The 26,849-nt window shown below is 41.2% G+C and overlaps 1 protein-coding gene and 1 long non-coding RNA gene across 4 annotated transcripts in view; both read left to right on the top strand.

Annotated features, from left to right (window-relative positions):
* LOC131078011 (uncharacterized) overlaps positions 1-26,849 on the top strand; it is a 265,096-nt gene that overhangs the window by 74,505 nt on the left and 163,742 nt on the right. For all 3 annotated transcript variants that reach the window (XM_058015649.2, XM_058015645.2, XM_058015641.2), the window contains exons 4-5: positions 1,000-1,107; positions 1,266-1,349. In XM_058015649.2, the coding sequence (XP_057871632.2) occupies positions 1,000-1,107; positions 1,266-1,349 (192 nt within the window). The remainder of the gene's footprint in view (positions 1-999; positions 1,108-1,265; positions 1,350-26,849) is intronic.
* On the top strand, positions 25,597-26,848 carry LOC131078024 (uncharacterized). Its single transcript, XR_009113701.2, has 3 exons — positions 25,597-25,849; positions 26,072-26,199; positions 26,287-26,848. It is a non-coding gene; the product is annotated as an uncharacterized LOC131078024 (long non-coding RNA).

Below are 26,849 nucleotides of genomic sequence, written 5' to 3'. Positions count from 1 at the left end.
GTTCTGGTAAAGTAATAGATTTGTTGCCAACGCTTGTAAGCTGCTACATGGTTATGATGGACCAAATCATAGTTGAAAAACTTGGACTTGGCAATGACTCGGCTGGCCCAAGATTCTAAAAAACTCGGGACTAGCCAAAAAATTTGGGAAAAAATCGGCAATAACGCTGCAAATTTATTGAATATTTTAAAATATATAAATTTGTTGATCATATCTCTGATTTCCATCATATATAAATCAAAATTAGAGTTTAATTCTGGTCTCCACACCTAGACCCCCTCATTGTAATAAATTTTTTTATATGACAAGATATCCAAATAATTAGTGGGGGTTTGGGATTGGAGACCCTAATGGGTTTGAGGGGCAGCAATGATAAACTACAGAAGGTGATGCAAGAAAAATCCAACAATGGAGAAAATGAGAAAAGAGAGTGAAGATCATCACCAATGAAAATCATGTTTTCTTAACTACCAAGAAAGAAAAACTAAATTATAAGAGTTTGGATGAGCTTTTCAAGTTAAAATCGCAATTTTTTGTATTTACTCACGAGTTTTTCAAGCAAAAATTCTTGTGAGTTCTACAAAAACTCGTTGGCAAGTTATTGGGCGAGTGACTCGTCTAGCGAATTGGCTTGCAGATATTTGCGAGTTTTTCAAGAAAAGACCTTGTAAATGCATCTGGTAAAATGTCTTTACGAATAACTGGTTGTGTAGTTTCAATTTGCTGAAGGTTTGTGATCACAAGATCTGTATAAGTTACTTGGTTTTCATTAATGATTTTATATTTTCAGTCAAGCATAATGTTACATATTTGGATATCACTATAATGTTATTAATTCTGACATTCCAAGTCTCCTTCAAGGTCCCTCTTCAAGGAAATTACGATATCAATGCTCTTTGTTTTTTGTGTTAGCAAGACCGTAATCTGAGAGCTAGATAAAAAGAAAGTTTAAGCTTGTGAAGTGTCCTGATCTCATCTTGATGGTTTAATTGTCTGCAGTACTTTATGAATCCAAAAGTGGCAAAAGAACCTGTCCCAGTACAATTGGAGTTGATAGCAGAGGAGATCCTTGTTCCTTTATGTAGGATATTTCATCATTTTGTACAGGTGATGGAATATGCTTGTGTAGATCTCATACCCACTATATTTTGGATTAACAAGAAAATTCTGATTGTTTAATTGCATTCTACTGAATCTACTCAATTTAATAATGTCCTAGTTATATACATAAGACCATTATTGCACTTGGATCTGTCCTTTCACAGGCAGAGCAATTTAGAGACATGACTATTGATGCCTTGGAGAAGGAACATGTTCTACTTATTTGCTGCAAGTGCTTTCATTTGGCTGTAAGTGATGTTTCCTTTTCTTTTTGGTTAGTAATCTAAAGCTGGTGATTGGGGTGTATGTGTAAATTTATTGTATGACAAACTTCCGATTTTTCCTAGAACTATCAGCAGTTCAGGTGGAGTCTAGTTCGTTATAGAATGCTGAGTTTCTGATTGCATTTTGAACATATTCCTGTTAGTATTAACTTTGAAATGTTCAAGGAAGATTGTTGTGTTAGATAGTGGAGGATTGTGTTAGATAGTGGAGGATGCTGTAGGCACTTGAGAACACTTTTCTGTGGCAAACATCTCATTTTTGCACGACCATCAGTTTAGCTGGGGTCTATAATTGGTTTTGATAATCATCAAAGTTCTGTATGGAGCACTGAGCATCTAACTGCATTATAAACACACTTGTGTTAGAATCGATTTGAAAAATCAAGAAAGATTCTTGTGTTTGAAGTTGGAAGATGTTGTGTCCACTTAACACTCCATTTTAACCTGTTATTAGTCTCTTTCTAACATAAATCCTACCAAAGTTGAAAACCTATTCTAGCCATTCTCTTTTCTTGAAATCTTGAAATGCAACCTAACTGGACGCAATGAGAGGGAAAGCACCCAATAAGTCTTGAAGAAATTCTACCCATTTCTCATGACCTTAAATTCATTTTGGACTGAAGTCCATGTTGTTTCTTCAGAGCGAGTCTTTAGTTTATTATTCAAATGTTGAAACTAAATTTCAGTTGAAGACTCCCAACCAGATTTTTTAGTTTTGGGACAGATGTTGACCATTTTAGTTCAATAATCTTCATAGATTCTAATTTGTAACATAGATTCTTACTTGCCCATATAGATTACTGCCCCTCTCCTTTGTATCAAGAACAGAAGTCAATTTCCAAGGAGCTTTGTATCCTGGTCTGGCTACCTTACTTGTAGCCTGTTTTACAATCCTGCCACAATCTCACAACAAGTAGCTCTCAAATGAATGGTAGCTTACAGCCATATAACACAGCTCATCGTGTACGTGTTAACTGGGTTCTATACTGCAGTATAAATTCATGTCCTATGTAAGGCTCATATAGTCTATACAGAAACTAAACAACAAAAAGCAGAAATTTAATTTGGTAGAATCAAGAGAAATGGAATAAACTTTATATAACCAGATGCCTTCCATCATTAGAAATTTATAAGTTTTTTAAATGAAAATACAATTTAGAAAACATTATTGTCCAAAAGTTTTTATTTTGACACAAAAACCTCACTGAATTCCAAAATCTCACCTTTTAAATATAATACAAGTTAGAATTTCGTCTGAAATTCACAAACAAATATGCATCACATCTGTGAATGTTTACAGAATATGTACATAATATCTTTTTTCCTAGGTAAAGTGAGTGAATCTTTTGGGACTCTCTCCTAAACAAATAACTGGATTCATACTCAGAAAAAACGGGACTCAGCCATCTGAAGAAGCCTAAAGAAATTTAAAGGAAAAATTCACCTTGTACAAAAGAAAACAAGCCTACAGAGGTGAACCAAAATTCTCCTAAAACCTCATGAGAGATGATCATGCATTAGCTGAAAGCAATTTTCCAGCTTTGCAGGAAAGAAGGGCCTCCATGGTCCACTATGAACCTTCACGTACAGAGTTTATAGCTTCCAAACACAAGCGCTCAGCTTCTGACTTCCTTCCATGGTGTTTTGTGTTGTTTTTAGGCAGTCAGATGTTAATCTAGTTTCTTAAACTATAATCAGATTGAGAATAAGCAGAAATAACAATAAAGTACACAACACAAGACACAAGTACCCTGGGAAAACCTCCCTCTTGGAGGGAAAACCCAGCATCAAAGATTCAGATCAGTTCCTTTATTTATAAGCAGATTACATGAATCAGATTACTTATCTGATTGTAGTGCCAATCTAGGGCAGACTAAACCAAGTATATGCAGCTGTGGTATATCTTCAGAGAGAGCAGAATATCGACACCACTTGGAGAAGGAGATCGCTGAAGTATAGGATACCACCTTGCCCAGCAAGCTGTTCAATGGATTCGCTCAATGATCGGATAGACTTGCTGCAATATGAAGACTTAGATCTCTTCCTTCCTTTGAAGTTCGCTGACTGAATTTACATAAGGCTAATGACACTTAATGAAGATGATGTGATGTCTTTGAAGTGTAAAATGAATCTTGTTTATATACAAGATTCATGTTCAATTTTTCCAAGTCGGCTTTAACCAAATTGTCGCCATTTTAACATATTTTAGTTTTCCCCTTTTGGCGCCCAATTTGGGGCCTACATAACTTGCAAGTTATAACACGTTTCATTTTGGGCCCAGCCTATTAGACATGTAGACGCTTAACCTTATTACAATATGATAATATTTTAATTGCCATAAGGCAATACATTAAAATATAATCCGAACTAGCTATTCATTTCAACACTCCCTCTTAGCTAGAGAGGATTCAAGTCACATAGTGGCAACCATCATGGCTACTCCCATGGATGAAACAAATGATACGTTCACCATAGCTACTCCCAGAGTGTGAATGAACTCATCATGGAATTTCTTCCATGATACCCACCATACCTACTCGCAGAGGGTGGGACCACCATGCCTACACGCAAAGGGTGGAATTTCAATGATGCCCACCATACCTACTCGCAGAGGGTGGGTCCACCATGCCTACTCGTAGAGGGTGGAACGAGGGCTTTCACCTCAAACTTCTCCCAGAGAAGAATGCATCACCACCATGCCTACTTGTAGAGGGTGGATCCACCATACCTATGTTTTGCCAATAAAGTGTAATTCAATGCATTGCAGAAATAATAGACATGACAGAATACAACATGACAGAATATAAAGAAACTCAGATCTTCATTGATTCATAATAATGTCAGTACAATGACAGTGACCATACTAACCTCGTCCCCATGACCAAGGACTCGCTAATATATAAAGGTGACCAGTCAGTTACCCGGTGTCAACTGTCGACAACCGACGGGTTAACTGCCGTCATTAGCTCTAATTACATTAAATGTCTTATTGCTTAATTACCCGACAACATCATCCCCCCCAAAAAGAAATGTCGTCTCTGGACGACAGACAACAAAATGGGAATGATATGCCTACAACAGATAACAACTACGAACCCCACAAAATAACAACTACACACAGATTGTTGAGGGGGTAAGGGAGGTGTCCCTGATGGTGGAGGGGTTGGGGCTGCTACTGCCAACTGCTCCCAAAGCTGTACCACCTGGTCGGTCCGGTATCGGAGGTCCTGCTCAGCTTGCAACTGCCGCTCCCGGGAACTCCTCACTCGAAACACTACCTCCATCAATTCTTGATGCTTCGCCTCCAACTCGGCTGCCAGGGTAGCAACTCTCGATTCTGCTGAGGCTCTCTCATTTGACTGCACTGCCAACTCTGCCTTCACGACACTCAATTCTCCTCTCACGGTGGCAAGGGTCTCATCTGTACTCCTAGCATGGGTGCGCTGCTGCTCTAACTTTGTCTCCAATGCAGGGATGCGAGTGGCCAACTCCTCCTGAGCCCTATCCGCCCTGAGCTGAGTCTCTCGAAGCTCGAGATACCTATCTCGTACAGCCTGCTCAATCCGTCTGACTCCCTCCAGCCACCTCTTGGCTCTGCCACTATGCTCGCATCTCTCGAAGATCAAGCGTCGACCATCCATGCTGCTCAAAACACTGCTGAAATGCCATTGCTAACGCAAGGAGTCTTCGCAAAGTGAGCTGTCTGACAGACTCCTCTACTGTCGAGGCAACCAGTAACTAAACCTCCTCCTCCATCCTGGCTAAGAACTGCACCATGGCAGTAGATCTCCCCTCTCCAATCCGTCCAACCTGATGCTGCTGTTGCGGTGATACCGCCCCCTCCACCAACGGTGTCTTTCTATCGCCCTGCTTTCTAGTGCCACTGTCCAAGTCGATAACCCCTGGAGGTGAAGGAATACAAGGGTAGGAAGGTGTGGGTGGTGCTTGCCTGCGTGGGGATGAAGGTAGAGCTGCATATCTGTCTAGCCATGAATCGACATTGTCCCCCGCCGGCCTCTCCTCGACCGTTCTCTGGGCGTCCTCTGTCCTAGGTTCCATCAGGATGACGGGCATGCGTACTGGTGCACTCGCTGGTGTCGTCATCTTGGCTGTGACTGGCGATGGCTAGACTGGTGGAGGCCGAGGATGCATCTGACCAAACCCAGGTATGGGGATGGTAGAGATGGTACCCACTGTGACTCCAGATGATGCTAATGGTCCTCCCTCTCCTCCGACGGTCAGGAATGCTAGAGTAAATACCACCTGGCCGGTCCTGCCAGCTCCCCCTCCAGGCATTCCACGATGCCCCCTCGGTACACTTGCCAACGATACTGTCTGAGTGGTGGGGGTCTCCTGCGACGGTACTGGCTGCTCGGTCTGTGAAAACCTGAAGGTGCTATCTTCCTCTGAATCATTTGACACCTCACTTTCCTCCTCACTAGTGCCATGTCGTCTTGAATCCGTGTCACTAGCCGACACCACTACGTGGACCTGTCTCCTCCTCTTCCCGCTAGTCTGTCCCTCGGCGGTAGTCAAAATATCCAGCTTTGACCAATAAAATATAGTTGGCTTAAGGGAGTCGATGCTATCCCGCGGATGCCATCCTCTACGGTGTGGTGGCACTTGTACCCGCACGGAATCTAAAAATAATCCGATAGCGTGATGTGACATAAAATACTTTATGTTTCAGCATCATACAGTCGTGGGCTCTGTCTGACAGTAGACTGGCCCAATCATACACCATGCCCTTTTTGATTCGTGCCATCAATGCGATCATAGGTACTGCCGCGTCCGACGCTCTAATGGCGCCAGTCAGCCTGCTCTGTACTACGTCAAGTAAACATTGCCAGATGCCAGATTTTAAAAATGTCTTCTTCAGACCTCTTCCCTTCGGATCCAGGATGCGACTCCATTCTTCTGTAGTCAAGTTGTCCCTACACATTTCTTTTAATAGGTGGGTTCTTCTTTCCTCGGACAACTTTGTTACCTTTTTGTCAATCTTTTTACCCTTGTTAGGAATTGCAAATACTCTGTCAAAATCATCAGAGTTAAATGAAACAATGATGTCAGTGTGCTGGAAATTGAATGACGATGTGTGAAGTTCAGGATCATATGTTTTAATCATTTGTCGTAGGCAGGGTTCGAATTCCTTAATATTAAAAATGGGCATCTGAATAGCATCATGGACCCTAGCTTTTGCTAATTCAATTTATACCTCAATATCTGACGGGCTCGTGGCATTTTCCCACCATTGCCTGCACACCGTTGCAGCCAAACCCTCGAATAGAATTGTATCTGTGGTGACCTGCGTAACTCTTCCCTTTCTTGCATCTTGTGCAATTGCTTTGCTCTTGTCTTGGTCGCCCATTGCTACAGCAGGTTTCTTTCTGGCTTCCTTCTTGGTTTGCTCTTCTCTTTCTTGCAATTTCTTCCTCCAGTCTAGCTTTTTCAATCCCCTAGGTTCAGTCGCCATTAATCAAAATAAAATAAAAATTCCTTGTCTGGGGTTCGGTTTGTAACTGTTTCGAGCCTTAATTGTCTTTCGTTTTGTACGGATTTGCCTTGCTAATGTGGTACGGCTGATTTGATTGTACGGCTATCACCCGACAATTTCTAACTGGCAAGTAGCTGATTTGTCCGTACGGACGTCTTTATAACTCGACAATTTTCTAACTTGGCAATTTCCTGAGTATTCATGCCATATAAAACACTTAATGACAAAAAAATAACTTTAACTTTGTTCTGTATGTCCCCCTTTTTTAAAAACTTAATTCTGTATGTCCGTACGGCCTTTTCCGTACGACTGTACGGGGTTTTTTTTTTTTTTAATAAATTTTTTAAAATTTTAAATTTTTTTTTTAAAAGAAAATTCTGTACCGTACGGCCACACGAACCTACTCTACTGTTATTTCCGTACGACAACATTTTTATATTTTTTAATTTTTAATTTTTAATTTTCCATTTTTTTTCCTACGACACCGTACGGGGTCGTACGGACCTATCGTACGGTCATTTCCATAAGACCGCACTTACTTGTCCGCCTAGGCGGACCTCGCTCTTGCCTCCGTTGGTGATAGATTTTCAACTTGGAGCCATTTACAGCATCAGGCACCTCCATCCCGTCCATCGTCCACAGCTTGATGGCTCCGTTCGCGCCAACTTCGCGAATTTTATAGGGACCTAGCCATTTTACCCTGAACTTGCCTGGCTTAATTTCATTTCGACCATTAAACTTCAATACCAATTGCCCCGGGGTGAACTGCATCCTTCTTAAATGTTTGTCGTGCCAGGCTTTCCATCGTTGCTGAGCTGTCTCCGTCGCCCACTGTGCCATCGTTCGTCTTTCATCCAACTTATTCAGGGCGTATAGTCTCTCTCGGAGGCTTTCCATGTTGCCTAACCTGTTGTCAATGGCAATTCTGAGACTTGGCACCACAGCCTCCTGGCTGTACATTAATTGGAATGGTGTCTGCCCAGTGGTTACCTTGTAAGTTGTTCGGTACGCCCAAAGTACCGACGGTAGACGCTCCTCCCAGTCTTCCTTCTTAACCCCGCAGGACTTATAAATTATTGACACCATGATTTTGTTGGTCGCCTCAGCCTGGCCGTTTGCCCGAGGATAGTATGGACTTGATAGAGAATGAAAAATTTTGAATTCAGTTGTCAATAGCCAGATAATGTGGTTTACGAAGTGCCCTCCTCTATCACTTGTCAACTGTATAGGTATTCCGTACTGGGTGATAATCTGTTCATAAATGAATCTCGCCGTACTAACGGCGGAGTTGTCTGCCAAGGCTCTCGCTTCGACCCATTTGGTCAAGTATTCGGTCGCCACGACAATGTATCTACATCGTCGGGCTCGGCTTCGTTTCAACGGACCAATGAAGTCTAACCCCCATCTTTCGAACAACTCTTGAGCATTCAACAGGTTGAGTGGCATAAAATCCCTCTTTAACGGTCGTCCAATGCGTTGACATATATCACAACTTGTCACCCAATCTCTGGCATCATTATGCACTGTCGGCCACCATAAGCCTGCTAGTAAGACTTTCCTTACCGTCGTGTCCTGTCCCATGTGTCCTCCTGCGACCCCTTCATGTGCTTCTCTCAGGACTCCTGGGATTTCCTCTTCCAAGACGCATCGTCATAGGATCTGGTCAGGTCCCATCTTGTAGAGAAGGCCATTTATAAGTTGGAATGTTCTGCTTCTTAGTACAAGTTTTCGTCTTTCGCTTGACGACATTTCCTTAGGAAATTTTGAAGTTGACAGGTATTCGCCCACACTTGTGTACCAGGCAGGAAGGACGGCAATGTGGAAGAGATGGGCGTCCGGAAAATCCTCGTTAACACCTTCGGCCGGCTCTCTAGACTTGATCCGTGATAGCTGGTCGGCGATGACATGGCTCTTGCCAGGTCTGACAATGATGTTGAATGTAAATTCTTGTAACAGCAACAACCATCGGCTAATTCGCCCCTGGATGATTGGCTTGTTCACCAGGTACATCAACGCCTGGTGATCCACATAGAATGTGAATGGTGTCGCCAATAGGTAATGTCGGAATTTCTGGACGGAGTATACCATCCCGAGGGCTTCTCTCTCCGTTGTGCTGTAATTCTTCTCTGCTTTTGACAAGAGTCGGCTTGCAAAATACACTGGGTGGTCCAGCCCGTGGCTGCCAACCTGCGCCAGTGTGGCCCCTATGGCAAAGTTGGATGCGTCGACATGTACATGGAACTCTTTGTCCCAGTCTGGATATGTCAGGATTGGCGCACCTACCAACCGTGACTTTAACTCCTGGAAAGCCTCTTCTTGGGCCATCCCCCAGATGTACGGCTCCCCCCTTCGTGTCAGCATATCAAGTGGGTATGATACTTGGGCAAAGTTCTTAATAAACCGCCTATAATACCCAATGTGTCCAAGAAATGACTTGACGCCAGTGACATCGTTGGGCGCCTCCATCTCCACAATGACCCGTACCTTGTCAGGGTCAGTCTTCAGTCCGGCCTTGCAGACGATGTGCCCTAGTAACTTGCCTTGAGGCACCATAAATCTGCATTTCTTGGGATTTAGGGCGAGGCGGGCTCGTCGGCATCTTTCCATGCATTCGCCAAGTGCGGCGAGATGTGCCTCTTCCGTGCTGTAAATGAACCAGTCGTCCAAGAATGCTTTGAAGTTTCCTACGGACATTTTGTCGAAAATATGGAGGATTATCCGTTGGAAGGTAGCTGGCGCGTTGCACAACCCGAATGGCATCCGGTTGTATGCATAGACGCCATCTTCTACGACAAAGGTGGTCTTCAATTTGTCCTCCTCTGCAATGGAAATTTGATTATATCCGGAGAATCCATCCATAAATGAATAAATTTCATGGCCCGCTACTTCCTCGAGGATGGTGTCTGTGAATGGTATGGGAAATGGATCTTTAATTGTGACAGCATTCAAACACCTGAAGTCTACACAGATTCTTATCTGATCGGCCTCCTTTTTCAAGGATATCACAATGGGTGATACCCATTCGCTGGTCTGGACCTTGAAGATGATTCCTGCTTCGAGCATGCGGTCAATTTCGTCATTTACCCTAGCGGCATAAATTTTGTTCATCCTGTATGGCTGCTTCCGTACAGGCACGGCTCTGGGAACCAGAGGGATCCGGTGTACACAAAGTTCTTGTGGTACCCCTTTGAGGTCTTTATACGTCCAGGCGAACACATCCTTGTACTCTGTGAAAATTTTGAACGCCCCCGTCTTCAAGACCGGATTCCAGTTGTCGCTGACCAGAATATTTTTTTGTTTTGAAGTTTCTCCAAGGTTTGTAATTTTAAGTGCGGATTCCTTGTACCTTATGGGCTTACTCTTGTCGAATTGGTGTGCTGGTGCGTCGTCCACAGGGGCATCCCCTTCCTTGTATTGTACGTACTCTGGCGGGAACTTGTTCTCGTCAGGTTCTTCTTCGATCTCCAGCACATTGCACCCGTACAATAATTCATAGTCTTCCATTTGCCAATGGAAGAGCCCTCTCAAAGAATTCGTCTCGTCCTCAGAACAGGCTTGAATTCCTAAGATGCCTTCGTCATCTGGTTCCCTGCCATCCTTCCCTTCGTCCATACTGTTGTCCCCTTCGGACTCTGACTCTGATGCCAACTCTTCACTGACCAGTTGGGTTTTGAGGTCAATGATATATCTTTTGCCGGCCTTTTCCATGGACAAGGTGTTCTTTTTCCAATTGTGGGTTGCTTTTGCCGCCACCGGCTAGCCTGTGCCAAGGATGGCATCATATCCCTTCTTGTTCAATGGGATGACCACAAAGTTCAAGACGAATGGCTGTGATCCGATCGTTACTGGTTGCGCCATGAGTGTGCCAAGCGGCTTGATGTCGTGTTGGTCTGCTCCCAATAAATTAAAGGTGGATGGCCAGAGAGTAGGTTTGCCCAATTTTTTCCATGTTTCCTCTGGCAAGACATTTACTCCCGTCCCGCCGTCGACAATGGTGTCGGTCAAGATGGTGCCCAGTATACCCATTTCCACCACTGCTGGGTGTCTACCATTGTTGATCGTCAGGGCTAATGGGTCTGCCGCTGTCTTGCCAAGGTTGTCCCTTCCATGTGTTGGTCGGCCGACTGGGGTTATCAGTACGGATTGCAGAAGTGCCGTTCGCAAGTGTGGCATACTTTCCAGGAGATCATTCATTTTGACGGGTATCTCGACCTGTAGCAGTTGGTTTATAATATTTGTTTCTACTTCAGAGCGAGAAGTACATGCAAGCCCGTGTGCGTCCTTGTTCGTCGACATATCCTTCTCCAGTTCCACTCGTGCCTCCAGTGCCTTTCGTTTTTCCGTACGAGGATTTGGGTAAGTGGCCGCTTTCATCTTGGATCTTGTTATGGCGAGCACATCCTCCGTTTCTACATTCAACAAATTCACTCCAGATTTCGGACAGTTGCCATCGTCATGGTCCCCCGGACTGCACCACTTGCAAAGTTTTTGTGGCACTTCCTCTGCCGTACAGTCCCTGGCAAAATGCCCCCATTGGATGCAAGCCCGACATTGTATCATCGGCCGCCCTTTAGCGTCGTATTGGATTCAGCTTCTATTATTAGTATTATTATTATTGCCTCTTCCTCCTCGCCTGTTGTTCCAATAGCCGCTAGATGACGCGTTGTTGATCGCAGGCTGGGACGTGCCGGCTGGCGCAGACGGTTCCGTAAAGAGAACCTGTTGGTTACGGGTCCTCATATTGTATGGACACTCCTTGGTAAGGTGTCCGGGAATCTGATATCAAAAAATGCTTTCTTTGGACAAGACCCCTTGGTGTGTCCGTCGCTGTGGCAGTCCGTGCACCATAAATCCCCTTTGTCGGCTTTGCTTGTGCTTCCTTTGGTTGCCTTCATCTCTCTCATCATTCGCTCCATATCTTTCTGGAGAGCACGTACCTTCCGATTAGACTCGTCATCACTGCTACTGCTTTTGTCAGAAGAGGAATCGTCGTCTGACGAGGATTTATTTTTCTTTTTCTTGGACGTCTTTTGCTCACTTTCTAAATCCATTGCCCTATTATAGGCGTCGATATATGAAGAGGGAGGTACGATCTTCATTTGCCGTCTAAGAGACGTCTTCAGACCTTCCACGAACCACTGTTTTTTCAGTCCGTCTGCGGGCTGGTTCTCCATTTTTCCTAGCAGCTCTTTGAGCTGCCGGCTGTAGGTTCGAACCGTCTTGTTCTTCCTCTATTTCGTGCTGTAAATTTCGGCTACGATCTCATTATCGTCTCTTAGGAGACGAAACTCCGCTTGAAATTCCTTCTTCAAGTCAGGCCATGTGCTAATTGTAGCCTTCTCCGTATCGGAGAACCAATTGATGTCCACGCCCCTTAGGGTTGCGGGAAACTGTGTTACCCACTCGCCCTGATCGGTAACACCATTCGCTCCCCAAATTGTTTGACAAGTGCGACAGTGGCGGACAGGGTCTTCTTTCTCGTCCCCATGGAACTTTGGAAGTTTTTGTTTTTGTGCCATGCCTTGTCTTTTTACTACTGGTGGCTGCTGTCCTACTCCGGATGGGTTAGATCCTGTAAGAGGTGCTTGACCACCGTGCCCCGGTGTCCCTCCGACACTCCTGGCAACCCCGGTGTCTTCTCCCTCCCTTGCCTCCTCCCCACTCCGTGGAGTTTTCCTAGCCTCTGGTGTGCGTGACAAGTCCCTCAAGTCCCTCAACTGAGTTTTAGTACACTCTATCCTGCGGCAGGTTTCCGCAGGTAACTCCTCCCGACTCCGTGGGTGGTCGTCGGCCTCACCGTCCCCTTCGGAGTGTTCCTCCTCCCTTCGCTTATACCTCCGTTGCCTTTGCGCTTGCTGTTCAAGGATCAAGGCATGTTGGGCTACTGCACATTCATCTATATACTCTTGCTTATTTTTGTCTTTATTCAATTTATTGGGCATTAATTCCCATACGGCTTTATATATAACAACGACATATAAAAGTAGAACACTTTTATTCATTCATCTTGTGGGATACAAGTCTATGTCAACAATATGACATAATTATTACAATGAGTCTTCTTTATTCTGCCCCGTACGGCTCAAGGTTCAAGTGTCCCGTCGCATGCCATCCTGTTGCGCTTCCCAACAACGGTTGTTTTCTTCATACTGTAGGAGGATCTGTTGGCGTCGTTCTTCGCAAGCAATTTCCTCCAGGCGAGCTTGCTGTGCGAGTGAAGCCTGTGCGAACAGTCGGGGGAGGTGGTTCATCAACTGATTCACTGCAGGGCTAACTTCCAGTGCGGTCCACACGGCACTTGTTGGAACTTCCGCCTCCGTGGCCTCTCTTCGGACGTAGGTTTCGATGGCCACCTAAAGCAGGATTGAAAATTCCCTCGTTGTAGTATCTTCTCCGTCGTAGAGCTCTGTTCGTGCGTCGTCCGCCTCAGGGTTAATCTCGCTTGCGGGTAGGCCCATCGTGTCCGTACGCCATCCGCTCCTTTTCCCGAGTTTGTCTAGGCAACGACACCAAATGTTTTGCCAATAAAGTGTAATTCAATGCATTGCAGAAATAATAGACATGACAGAATACAACATGACAGAATATAAAGAAACTCAGATCTTCATTGATTCATAATAATGTCAGTACAATGACAATGACCATACTAACCCCGTCCCCATGACCAAGGACTCGCTAATATATAAAGGTGACCGGTCAGTTACCCGGTGTCAACTATTGACAACCGACGGGTTAAATGCCGTCATTAACTCTAATTACATTAAATGTCTTATTGCTTAATTACCCGACAACAACCTACTCACAGAGGGTGAAACGAAAAACTTCTCCTAGAGAAGAATGCATTACCCAAAAGATGAGGCTTCCTTTGAAGCTGAAAGAAACTGGCTCCTTCTGAGCTTGACAAGCTCCCTTTGAAGCTAAAGATGTCAAGCTCCCTCTAACATTTCCTCCTTTTAGAAAAGGAAGTCTTCATTTGACCTTTGTTCCTCCTAAGATGTCCCTATGCCAACTTCTGCAGAAGAAGCAAGAGGAGTGAACCTGAATTTGCATTCTCGAGCAAATTGACCATACTTGTCACACTTAAAGCACTGGATGTGAGATATGTCCTCCTTTTTTGATTTAGGGGCAGGATTTGAATCTTTGTCTCTATCCCACTTCCTTCCTTTGCCTTTAACCATATGCGAAGCAAGGACTTGATTGTCTACATCATAATGACCACGCTCAATTCCTCTTGCTATTGTTGATACATGATAGCTTCGGTAAGATAAATGATTGAATGAGAGATAAATGATTGAATGAGAGATAAATGAAGTCTCTCATTCAATCATCTATCTCATCGATAGACTATAATGGACTTCACTTATTATTCCTTTGTTCTATCATTTGATATTACTATTATAATTGCTCTCCTTATATATATGGTGCATTATCGGTTTTACCGATTATAATCATACAAACTGATGTTAAATTTACGATCATGCTAGGATCGTATTTCACGATCTGTGTTAATATATAAACACTGCAATCTAACAATAAACAGTAACCTTGATATCCCGATTGTTATCGGGCTTGATTGTTAATGCCACCGATTAGTTATCGGACTTCATTGTTATGCATTGACACCGATTGATATCGGCATTAGATTGGTTACGTATTGCAAATGAAAAGGCACGATCAAGTGGCATCTTGATTGGCCATGTCTAATAGACATGTCCGATCAAGGTGTCACTTGATTGTCCCTATTTTTTTATATATACCGATCAATGATAAATGGAGAAGACATCGAAATTATTAATGCTCTATCTCCACCTGTAATACACAAAATATAATTAATCACCAGAACAATTATATTGTGATAAACACTTACATTGAAATACAACAACATTATATATATACTTTGATCATTGAATTGGAATTTGAAAAACATTTACATGGTATCAGAGCGCCGGTAGATTGAACTTGCGGCTTTCAAATTTGTGAAAAATTCAAGTCAAGAATATATCTAACATCGCATTTCTCCAAATGGCCAGCACTATCAGATTTGAGGATAGGCTCGAAGGAGGTGACAATTTCTCAGCATGGAAGTTCAGAATTAAGATGATTCTAAGAGAGAATAAATTGAATCATTTGTAAAAGTTGAATCTAAAGAACTTGAGAACGAACCTGACAAAACGACATGGATCGAAGGCAATGAAAATGCCATAAAAATCATAGTTGATGGGGTGAGGAATAATAGTATGCCTATCATAAAGAAACATGAGACGGCCTACCATATGTTCAAAGCACTTGAAAATGCATTTGTGATATCCAATGCAAGTAGAACCTTGGCCTTAAAACAAGAAATAAATCATATAAGTATGATCAAAGGGGAGTCAATCAATGCCTACTTCATGCAGATATCAGCCCTAAGGGATGAACTAGCAACACTTGGATATGAGATCCAAAGCGAAGAGTTAACAGTCATAGCCCTAGATGGGTTGCCTAGTATATGGGAAACGTTCGTCCAAGGTATCAGTGCAAGGGCTAAATATCCAAAATTTGAGAGGCTAAGAGCAAATTGTCTTCAAGAAGAGTCAAGGTTAAATAAGAAAGAGATCAAACAAAAGAATATAGATGAAGATCTCCAAGTCCTAAATACGAACTCCAATAAGAAAAGCAAGAAGAAACAATTTAAGAAGAGGAAAGGTCGTCAAGGCAAGAATACCTCTAAGAAGGATCTCTCCCATATTCAATGTTATAGGTGTGACAAATTCCGGCACTATGTTGCTAAATGTCCTGAAAGGGCTAAACAACAAGCTACATTTGCCAAAGCTGGAAAATCAAAGGGAGAAGATGACTCCGAGAAATATGTATTCTACTCAGCACTTTCAAACCAAGCATCAAACAAAGCTAACTCATGGTTGATCGACAGTGGCTCATCCAGACATATTACAGGGTTTAGAGAAGTGTTAGACTCCATGATAGAGGAGATTGATGAGGAAGTGACAATCGGAGATGACTCTGCACATCCAGTCAGAGGAATTGGAACCTGCACCATCAAACTGAAGTCACGCTCATCAATACAGCTTACAGGAGTACTATATGTCCCAGGCATCAAGAGGAATCTAGTCTCCATCTCAGCACTAGAGGATAATGGGTATAGGGTGACATTCATGGACAACAAAGTAATGGCTTGGCCAAAGAATTAGTCCATTAAGAAAGCCAAAACCATTTGTCAAAGACAAGGCTACCTGTATGAGCTGTGCATAGAGCCCAACCTAGCTCTAATCCGTGAAGTTGCGGATGCTAATGAAGTTTGGCATAGAAGACTAGGGCACCTGAATTTCAGAGCTTTATCATCTATGGAAAACCTTGTCACAGGTTTACCCAAGTTAAAAGCAGTATCATTCAGGGGCATGCAAGGGATGTGCCCTAGGTAAAAATACCAAGGCTTCTTTTCAAAATAGTACTAGGAAAACAAGTAATGTTTTAGAATTAGTCCACTCTGATGTATGTGGACCTATTTCTGTACCCTCTTTAGGAGGATTTTTGTATTATGTAATATTTGTGGATGACTACTCTAGAAAGACTTGGATCTACTTTTTGAAATGTAAAGAATCAGAAGAGATCCTTAATAGGTTCAAAGAATTTAAATCACTAACAAAAAACTCCTTAGGAAATAAAGTTAAAACCTTAAGAACTGACAATGGGGGGGAATACACCTCAGATTTGTTTAAGGATTTTTGTAAAAATGTTGGGATTAAGAGGGAGCTTACTATACCTTATAATCCTCAACAAAATGGGGTAGCTGAGAGGAAAAATAGGACAATTGTAGAAGCTGCCAAAGCTATGCTCCTTGATCAAAACCTAAATACCAATCTTTGGGTAGAAGCCACCAGCACTACCGTGTATATACAAAATAGATGTCTTCACTCTCATATTGAAGACAAAACCCCTGAGGAAGTTTTTACTAAAACAAAGCCAGATATCAACCATCTTAGGATATTTGGGTGCCCTGTTTATATTCATGTACCTAAAGAGAAAAGGTCAAAACTAGAGCCTTCTAGAAAAAGGGGAATACTTGTTGGGTATAGTGAAACCTCAAAGGCATGTTGAACTTAGTAGGGATGTAGTTTTTGAAGAAGACAACCTTCAAAAGAGCCCAAAGTTCCATGGAACTTGAAGTCCATGTTCCTGCCCCTAGCATAGATGAAGATCCTGCCCCTGAGCTTCAGAGGGAGAATCTTGAGGAAAATGAAGGTGAGATTCAAAACCCACCTAGAGAAAATCTCAAGAAAAGACCACTATGGGCCACCAAAACTGTAGAAGAAGCTCAGAAGTATGCTGCCCCTTCAGGAACCTTCAGAGAAAGCAAAAGGCCTAATAAATTCACCGGCTATGTTGCCCTCATGAATGACCTTTCAAAAGCTGAACCTACCAATGTATCAGATGCACTTAAACATCAAGTATGGAAGAATGCCATGTTTGAGGAATATCAGTCCATTATGAAAATGATGTTTGGGAGATTGTTCCTAGGCTAGCTGGAAAATCTATGGTTTCCTCCAAATGGCTTTTCAAGATCAAACATGCTGCAGATGGCAGCATTGAGAAACACAAGGCCAAATTTGTAGCCAGAGGGTTCTCACAAAAGGAAGGAATTGATTATGAAGAAACCTTTGCACCTATAGCCAGATACACCTCAGTAAGAGCAGTCTTAGCCGTTGCAGCAGCAAAGGGATGGAAAGTACATCAGATGGATGTAAAGACAACATTCCTTAATGGAAAGATTGCAGAAGTAGTATATCTAGAGCAACCTGAAGGGTTTGAGAATCATGATGCAAAGTCTCATGTGTTTAGACTCAAGAAAGCTCTTTATGGGCTTAAATAGGCTCCCAGGGTCTAGTATGAAAGAATTGACACTTATCTCACAGGGCTAGGCTTCTCAAAGAATGATGCAGATCCAAATCTCTACTATAAGCAAGACAAAGGTGATATGCTAATATTGATTCTATATGTTGATGATTTGCTAATCACAGGAGAAGATCACCTCATAGATCAGTGCAAGAAAGACCTTGCTAAAGAATTTGACATGAAGGACTTGGGACTCCTTCATTACTTCCTAGGATTGGAAGTATGGCAGAATTCTGATGGCATTATACTAAACCAGGGTAAGTATACCTTGGACATTTTGAAGAGATTTGGAATATTGAACTGCAGACCTATGACTTCTCCGATGGAAACAAACCTTCATAAACTTAAGGAAGCAGCAGCAGAATCACATCCCACAGATCCTACTCTATATAGGCAAATGATTGGGTCCTTGATGTATCTGGTAAATACGAGACCAGATATCTGTTATGCAGATGATGCTTTGAGTCAGTTTATGTGTGATCCAAAGGAGATACACTTGGTAGCAGTAAAACATATCATGAGATACCTACAAGGTAATCTAAAGCTTGGTGATATGAATTTACACAAATTCACAGATTCAAATTGGGCTGGAAGTGTAACTGATAGGAAAAGCACCTCAAGATGCTGTTTCAGTTTAGGTTCAACCATGATATTCTGGATCAGCAGAAAGCAGTCATCAGTAGCACAGAGTTCCACTGAGGTTGAATACATTGCAGCTTCCATGGTTGCTCGAGAGGCAGTATGGCTTAGGAAGTTGCTTGTGGGATTATTCGGTGAACCAATGAAACCTACAATTATTCATTGTGACAACCAGAGTTGCATAAAAGTTTCAGTGAATCCGGTGTTTCATGACAGATCCAAGCATATCGAGATTCCTTACCATTCTGTGCGAGATATGGTAGACAAGAATGTGAACCAGTTGGAATACATTTGTACAGGAGATCAGACAACAAATATTCTTACCAAACCACTTTCCAGAGTGAAGGTTGAGCACTTCAGAAAAGGTCTTGGTATGATTGAAAGGTAATTTGCTTTGTAATTTGTACTGATATATTAATAAGATGTTAAATGTGTAAACTTCTTTGTCGTGCTATGACTTTTATGGGCTCCACCCCCTGTGTACATTTCTAAGAGGGGACGATCTCTCAGATAATGAACACTTGTATGAAGACATTATAAGGTGACGATCTTATAATGATCAAACCAGATATCATGTGTGATTCCTGGTATGTCATGGATGTGCCATGATTATATTGTGGTAAATACATTTGAAAATGTCAGTGCACATATCACAATTTGGATAAAGTGAGGATTTAATTATTCTCATGCATTTATCCTTAGTATTGCTTGCTTTGCAATACTGATATCACGTGCTTAGGTGATATCTTGTCATCACAAGTTAATGTGGTGAACTTCTTGTATCACGTGTTTAGGTGATACTTCATGTCATGTGCTTAGGTGATATGACTTCTTGTATCGCGTGTTTAGGTGATACTTCATATCATGTGTTTTAGGTGATATGATCCTTTGGAGAGTGAGATTATAAAACTACATAAGGAATATTGATCAGCATGAGAAATGTGATGCGAGATATGTTGTTTGTCATTCATCTTCCCGAGCTAAGAGGGAGTGTTGATACATGATAGCTTCGGTAAGATAAATGATTGAATGAGAGATAAATGAAGTCTCTCATTCAATCATCTATCTCATCGATAGACTATAATAGACTTCACTTATTATTCCTTTGTTCTATCATCTGATATTACTATTATAATTGCTCTCCTTATATATATGGTGCATTATCGGTTTTATCGATTATAATCATACAAACTGATGTTAAATTTACGATCATGCTAGGATCGTATTTCACGATCTGTGTTAATATATAAACATTGCAATCTAACAATAAACAGTAACCTTGATATCCCGATTGTTATCAGGCTTCATTGTTAATGCCACCGATTAGTTATTGAGCTTCATTGTTAATGCCACCGATTAGTTATCGGACTACATTGTTACGCATTGACACCAATTAATATCGGCATTAGATTGGTTACGTATTGCAAATGAAAAGGCACGATCAAGTGGCATCTTGATCGATCTGTCTAATAGACATGTCCGATCAAGGTGTCACTTGATCGCCCCTATTTTTTTATATATACTGATCAATGATAAATGGAGAAGACATCGAAATTATTAATGCTCTATCTCCACCTGCAATACATAGAATATAATTAATCACTAGAACAATTATATTGTGATAAACACTTACATTGAAATACAACAACATTATATATATACCTTGATCATTGAATTGGAATTTGAAAAACATTAACAGCTATCAACCGTGACTCTTCTTGTATGCAATCTGCTCTCAACCGATCGAACTTGGGAAGTTCTGATCTTGCACTAATTCCTTGAATGTAAGACTCCCAAGATGCCGGAAGACCATTGAGAGCAAGCATGGTCAAGTCATTGTCATCAACAACCTTCCCAATGGATGAGAGCTGATCTCTCAAATCAGAAATCCTCATGAAGTATGCTATGACGGATTCACCTTTCATCATCTTGATGTGATGAAGCTGCTGCTTCAAAGCTAGGGCACGGCTGGTGTTGTTGATTTCGTACGTCTCTTCCAATGTCTGAACATTTCGCTGGCAGTTTTCAGCTTAGAGATGATAGGTACAATATGATCCTTCACGGAGTTAACCAGCATTCTTTGAGCTTGAAAATCTTTCTTCCTCCATGAAGTCTTTTCCTCTTCTGCCTCAGGTTCAATGGATGATCTCTCCACAAAGTCTGCAAGATCACTTCCATTTAATGCAAGCATGATTCAGAATCTCCATGACGTGAAGTTGGATGCACCATCCAATCTATCTTCAACCTTGAGACAGTTCAACATTTTGAATGAAGTGAGAAGAGCAAATGAAAGAGGAGGAATGACTACAATCAATCTGATTACCCCTAATTCGAATTTGGCTTTGATACAATGTTGTTTTTAGGTAATCAGATATTAATCTAGTTACTTAAACTATAATCAGATTGAGAATAAGCAGAAATAACAATAAAGTACACAACACAAGACACAAGTACCCTGGGAAAACCTCCCTCTTGGAGGAAAAACCCAGCATCAAAGATTTAGATCAGTTCCTTTATTTATAAGCAGATTACATGAATCAGATTACTTATCTGATTGTAGTGCCAATCTAGGGCAGACTAAACCAAGTATATGCAGCTGTGGTATATCTTCAGAGAGAGTAGAATATCGACACCACTTGGAAAAGGAGATCACTGAAGTATAGGATACCACCTTGCCCAGCAAGCTGTTCAATGGGTTTGCTCAATGATCGGATAGACTTGCTGCAATATGAAGACTTAGATCTCTTCCTTCATCTGAAGTTCGCTGACTGAATTTACATAAGGCTAACGACACTTGATGAAGATGATGCGATGTCTTTGAAGTGTAAAATGAATCTTTCTTATATACAAGATTCATGTTCAAGTTTTCCAAGTCAGCTTTAACCAAATTGCCGCCATTTTAACATATTTTAGTTTTCCCCTTTTGGCGCCCAATTTGGGGCCTACATAACTTGCAAGTTATAACACGTTTCATTTTGGGCCAAGCACTATTAGACATGTAGACGCTTAACCTTATTACAATATGATAATATTTTAATTGCCATAAGGCAACGCATTAAATTTTTATAATATAATTATTACAATATGATAATATTTTAATTGCCATTAGGTAACACATTAAATTTTTATAATATAATCCGAACTAGCTATTCATTTCAACATTTTGAAGGTCTGACATTGGCTTTAGTCATTGTGGATTCCATTTCTTCTGTCTGAACTGTTATATCCTGCCCATCCAGTGCATTTACCAAAGCCTAAAGCTTTACGTCCTCATAACTTTTTGTTGGGACATTTTCAATTGAAACTGGATATGGGGCCCAAGTCTGTGCTAGTTGATTAAATTTTGACATTTTGTTATGTTTATTGCTGATTCTGGTTTGCTTGCTTTCTGGAGCCATTGCTGCAAGTTGACAATGTGAGATCCCAAAGGATTTTTGGAAAAAACAATCTACAATCTTATGTCTGAGTTGATTGCAATGAAGGCATCAGAAAGACAGAGCTTTAAAATTTATGAGTTGAGTCCAAACCTTATGAGAATATAAAATTTTGATGGAGTGCATGATAGGCTTAGATAAATCAATAATTTACCTGGGGACGTGTCCCCAGCCAAAATGGAACTGTTCCCATCCCTGAAATATCCCGGGGATGCGGGGACGGGATGGGACAGGGCTTTTACATTTTGACAAAAGGGAGAGTTTGAATATTTGAAATTTAGAAAATACACTGCTCCTTTGTGTTTGCAGTCACTTTTAGGGTTACCATGGCATTGAAGTCAAACTGGATGCCAAAAAAGGTTTAAAAAGTGCAAATTTTCATTTGTTTATGGCACTCAGGCGTCTTTGTTTGCTCAGGATGAATCAGGCCCCAAAATTGCGCACTCTGCTCGAGCCCCTAGAGAAACCGAACCTGGATTTGAACTGGGTTCGAACCGGACTCAGATCCACAACCCTAGGGAACGAACCTTGCAACATAGCTTTTGATCAATCACAACAATCCAGATCATTGTTGTTGGAGGCACTCTTTGTCAGATTTGAAATGCTTATAGTAATCTTTCGGAGAAGAATCTACACCCCTAAAAGATCTGCCATTATCTCACATGTTTAATTCCTAGCCTTTTGCAAATTATCCTATCTTTGTCTAGTCAATTCCATTGCATTTTGCAATATCAGTATCACTGTCGCTAGCTCTTGTGCCAAGATGCTAGCAAAACAAGTAGCTAGGAACCCATGTTTGGAGGCATCCTCTAGTCCCTGAGTGGATAGCTGGTTGTGATAAATATAATCCATGTTACTGGGTTGCTCTAAGACCTCCATATTTGTGTGGGTATGGTTTGGTTTTGGGTCTCGGGCCAGGTTCCTTGTGGATTCCCACAAAAGGATCCATAAAGAACTTGGGGTGCTCGGTAGGGACCTTGGGCAAACTTGGGCCGAACCCAAGGGCTGCCTAAAAAGAAAACAGAAAAAATGTTTTTATTTTTTATTAAAAAAAAATACCTGTGTGCATAATTTTGCCCTTTAAGTGATAAAATTGTGAAAGCAGCATGCATCATGAAGGTTTGTGTCGTTGCCCCTCAGATCCCCATAAGGGGTGCTACCCCTCAACCTCTTTGGGGTCTCCACTTCTAGACCCCCTCTAGTTATTAGGATCTTTTGTCACATAAGATATTTGATTACAATGAGGGGGTGATGAGGAATTGGGATCTAACTCTTGAGTGTGTTGACTTAGATGTTCTTGTTGTACAACTTGCCAAAAAATATCTTTAGATGAGGCAGTTTGTATAGCACATGGATGGTTTGTAACTCATTGTGGTTCATGAAGATTATTAAATATTGATTGTAATTTTCATTTCTGTATTGACATTTGACAAATCGTCAAATTATGAATTTATGAGTATTTTCATCTTTGCAAATTATGAGGAATTTAATTTTTTTTATCGGCAATAATGACTCATTGTTTTATATTATATATTTTTAAGTTTTATTTTTTTAATATATAATATAAATGTATATATACATACATACTGATACACAAGGATTTTTTTGTCATACCGTTATACCTGTTTTTGCTACCCGTACCAGCATCCATACCACAAACAGTAACTTAGAATGTAATCCAGGTTTTCAGCTGAAATATGGTTGAATTAATGTCAATTTGTATTGCAACCACCAATAATCTTAGCTGATTAAAGTTCCAGCAGGGTTGACTTGGTGAGGCCTCTTAGATATCTTCTTTCTTCAGTCATGACAAGCAAAGACAGGATATGGACAACTATCTTGAATTAACTTTAGCATAATGTCCTCAAAAACAGGATGCTCCAATTCTTGATTAGCAGAAAAATCAGGATGGAGATCAAAACATATAAGATATTTTCTACTCAAGAAATTGAGCAAGAAATATTGTTTTAGATGCAATCAACATAATCTGTGCAATTCAAGTATTCCTGAAGAAAAGCAAGCAGCTAAATAAAAAACAAATTGTAAAGTACGCCCCAACATGAGACATTGTAAATGATTTTTCAGATCTTAGTGGCTTGTAAAATGACCAAACAAAGCAGTAAACAATTTCCCAAAATGCGGATAGAGGGCATGATGACACTCCTATTGTCTAGTTCGTCAATTCCTGGAAACAGGGTCATGTTGTGGTTGGCAGGGTGAAGTTTGTGGTTTCTGGGGAGCTTATTTTGCATGCCACTGGTCTTAGTTGCAAAGGGGAGAAGGTGCAAAGGCTCAGTAAAACAAGTTATCTGAGGTTCGTCGGCTCTTTTTTTGAAGAAGGGGGAGCTCTATCAAGACATCATAATAGGTGTATAATTGGGAAGCTTGGCCAACACCACAGCTGTTGGTAAGCATTCATCTCATTAAGTATTTCACTTTGGAAGGTAGATTTGGGACCGTTCATGGTTACCATTTTTTTTGCTTGATCATCTGTGACATGATAATGCTGTTAGTTTCCTTATTTTCTGTTGTCATCCTTGGAGAAGTGCATTAAAGAGAGATCCTACCCTCCGCTGCACCAGGCCCTCATCTTTTCCCTATATAATTTCTGTCTTAATTCCTCCCTTGTTATTAATCTGGTTACCAATACCCCTTTTGGGTTTGTCCAGAAAAACAAGAACCATAGTTTGGTTGGCAAAGGAAAAAAGAAAATTTCTTTTATTGAGGCGCCTTCAAACCCTTCCACTTTGGATGTCTCGAGAGATCTGAACCTTGTGCTCTTCCTGTCTACTCCTTCTAAAAGTAAGAAGACTCCTTTGGTTGCAGAAGGAACAAAAGGAAAAAGGACACAAGTTTCTGGGCTTGAAGACATTCTGTTATCCCTTAAAAAATAAGTGTAAAGAGAAGGTTTCTCTCCCACCTGTGGGCAAAAAAGCCTGTAATAAGAAGGGTTCTACCAAGATTTATATAGATACTGCAATTACTATCTTTGATGAAGAGACCACAAGGGAGGAGTAGGTTGTTTCTTTGCAGGAGAGATGGTCAGTGAGAATTGCTGGGGGAAAAATTTAACTAAATAGAAGAATATTGAGAAAGAAAGTGATGAAGACACCCATTTTCTGCTTGACTTTGGTACTGATGACCATTCTGGTTATTCTTTTCCTCAGTCTCTGCATAATGATGTGGATGACAACTTGTCCCTTTTCCCATCTCATGTGGTGTCTTCTGCTGCTGTTCTAGAAGATTGCTTTATCTGTAGTGAGGAAGAGCATGAAACTATTCAAACATCAAGTCAGGTTGGCTCAGGGGATTGCTTTATCGGTAGTGAGGAAGAGCATGGAAGTTGGAACTACTCATGATGATAATAGTAATTCTGATGCGGTTAAGGAGATAGGATAACATTACTGTTTCCAATGTTGACCCCATGCGAATCTATTATGCTGAGATTGAAGATTTGCAGTTTAGAGTGGTGTAATGTCCGTTACTCCCTTGGGCTGACCAGCAGAATTTTGTGTTCGTCTTAAACATCAAGTCAGGTTGGCTCAGTGGATTAAAGACATGTTGGCTCATGGGATTAATCCCGAATGGGTATATAAGGCAGTGCTTAAGGTTTCATTTTGGGAATTCTGTTTTTGTGTTGGATATTCTAATTAACACCTGAGCTTGAGTTCTTCAAGCTTTGCTGCTCTTGGGACAAAAACCTCAGAGAGCTGGAAGGTGGGACAAAACACCTGCTATTCCTTTCTGTGGACTTCACCCAAAAGTTCAGACTGAGCCTAATCTACTCAGCATTGCATTTTGGGACTGCATAAATTGAAGGTCGGATCACCCAGGCAGTGAAACAGCCTTGTTAATGGAAGATTCAACTGTTGGAAACATCAGAACTTGCTACATTTGCAGCACAGATCTGGTCTAGGAGCACACTAGTCCATATTCAGTTGCATCAAATCTGCATGCCCAGAATTGCATCATTATTCTATGGCAGATGTGCAAATTATTTGTAACAGGTCAATATCAATTGATTAAATTGTTGTCTCTGGTTTAAGTTGTTTTAATATCTTGACTATTAGTGGCAAGATTACATAGATACTGGAACTAAATTGAAGATAATCTCTTTCTGTTGAAACTAAATCTGATTAGTTGCTATTCTGTGGAAGTTTCATTAATTGGATTGCTGTTAGAAGACTGCTGTCTCTTTATTATTGTGATATCAGTTGTGATTTATTCAGGGTTTAAGTCTGATCGAATTGGAAGAATAAATTAGCTAGGGCACAAATATACCAGGGATACCGCAAGTGGAGAATCTTAAGAAAATTCAGGAAAACTCTGCTGATTGTCAAAGTTGCAAGAAACAATGGTATAATTATGTATGACACTTTGAAGCTCTACCAGCATAGATTGTTCAGAATGGAGACAGCTATTAACCAACATGTTAAAATGACAGATGGGATCATGAGGAAGGCTGTCATAGGGATGATCGCTGTCCAATCCCGGCTGAACAAGGGCAACAAGAAACAGAAGAACAAAGACGAGCTGAAGGGTACTATCAAGAAGGAGAAAAAGAAGCAGCTGTCTGTTAGAGCCACAACATGGAATGAGACTCTTGGTGCCTTAACCAAGCACTAGAATTCTCTTTGCTAGTCCTTTGTTGTGTTCTTTTTTGTTGTCTTCGCTGTTCTCTTCTGCTTTGTAGTTCTGTCTAGCCTAGCGGCCAGCCTCTGTTCTGTTGTTGTTTGTTTATTTTTATGAACTGTTCCTCTGTTTTGTAAGGGTTGGGGGCTCTTTCCCCTGCTTACACAGGTACAAGTCTGCATAAAACACTCTGCAAAGTGGGGAATAATATTCTTTCATTCCTGTTTTGCTTTTTGTTTTATGATTTTTTGTTGCATTATTTACTTATTCTTAAATGTCATTTATTAAAAATTTGTTTGTTCTGTTATTTAGTTAAATGTGTAACTTTGTAAGTAAACAGTTTTTCCTGTAACTAATTTGGGGCATTAAACCATT

This window comes from Cryptomeria japonica, chromosome 6 (genome assembly GCF_030272615.1).
Source record: "Cryptomeria japonica chromosome 6, Sugi_1.0, whole genome shotgun sequence".
NCBI lineage: Eukaryota > Viridiplantae > Streptophyta > Pinopsida > Cupressales > Cupressaceae > Cryptomeria > Cryptomeria japonica.
The sequence above is the reverse complement of the archived record's forward strand: the minus strand, read 5'-3'. Positions and strand labels throughout refer to the sequence as shown.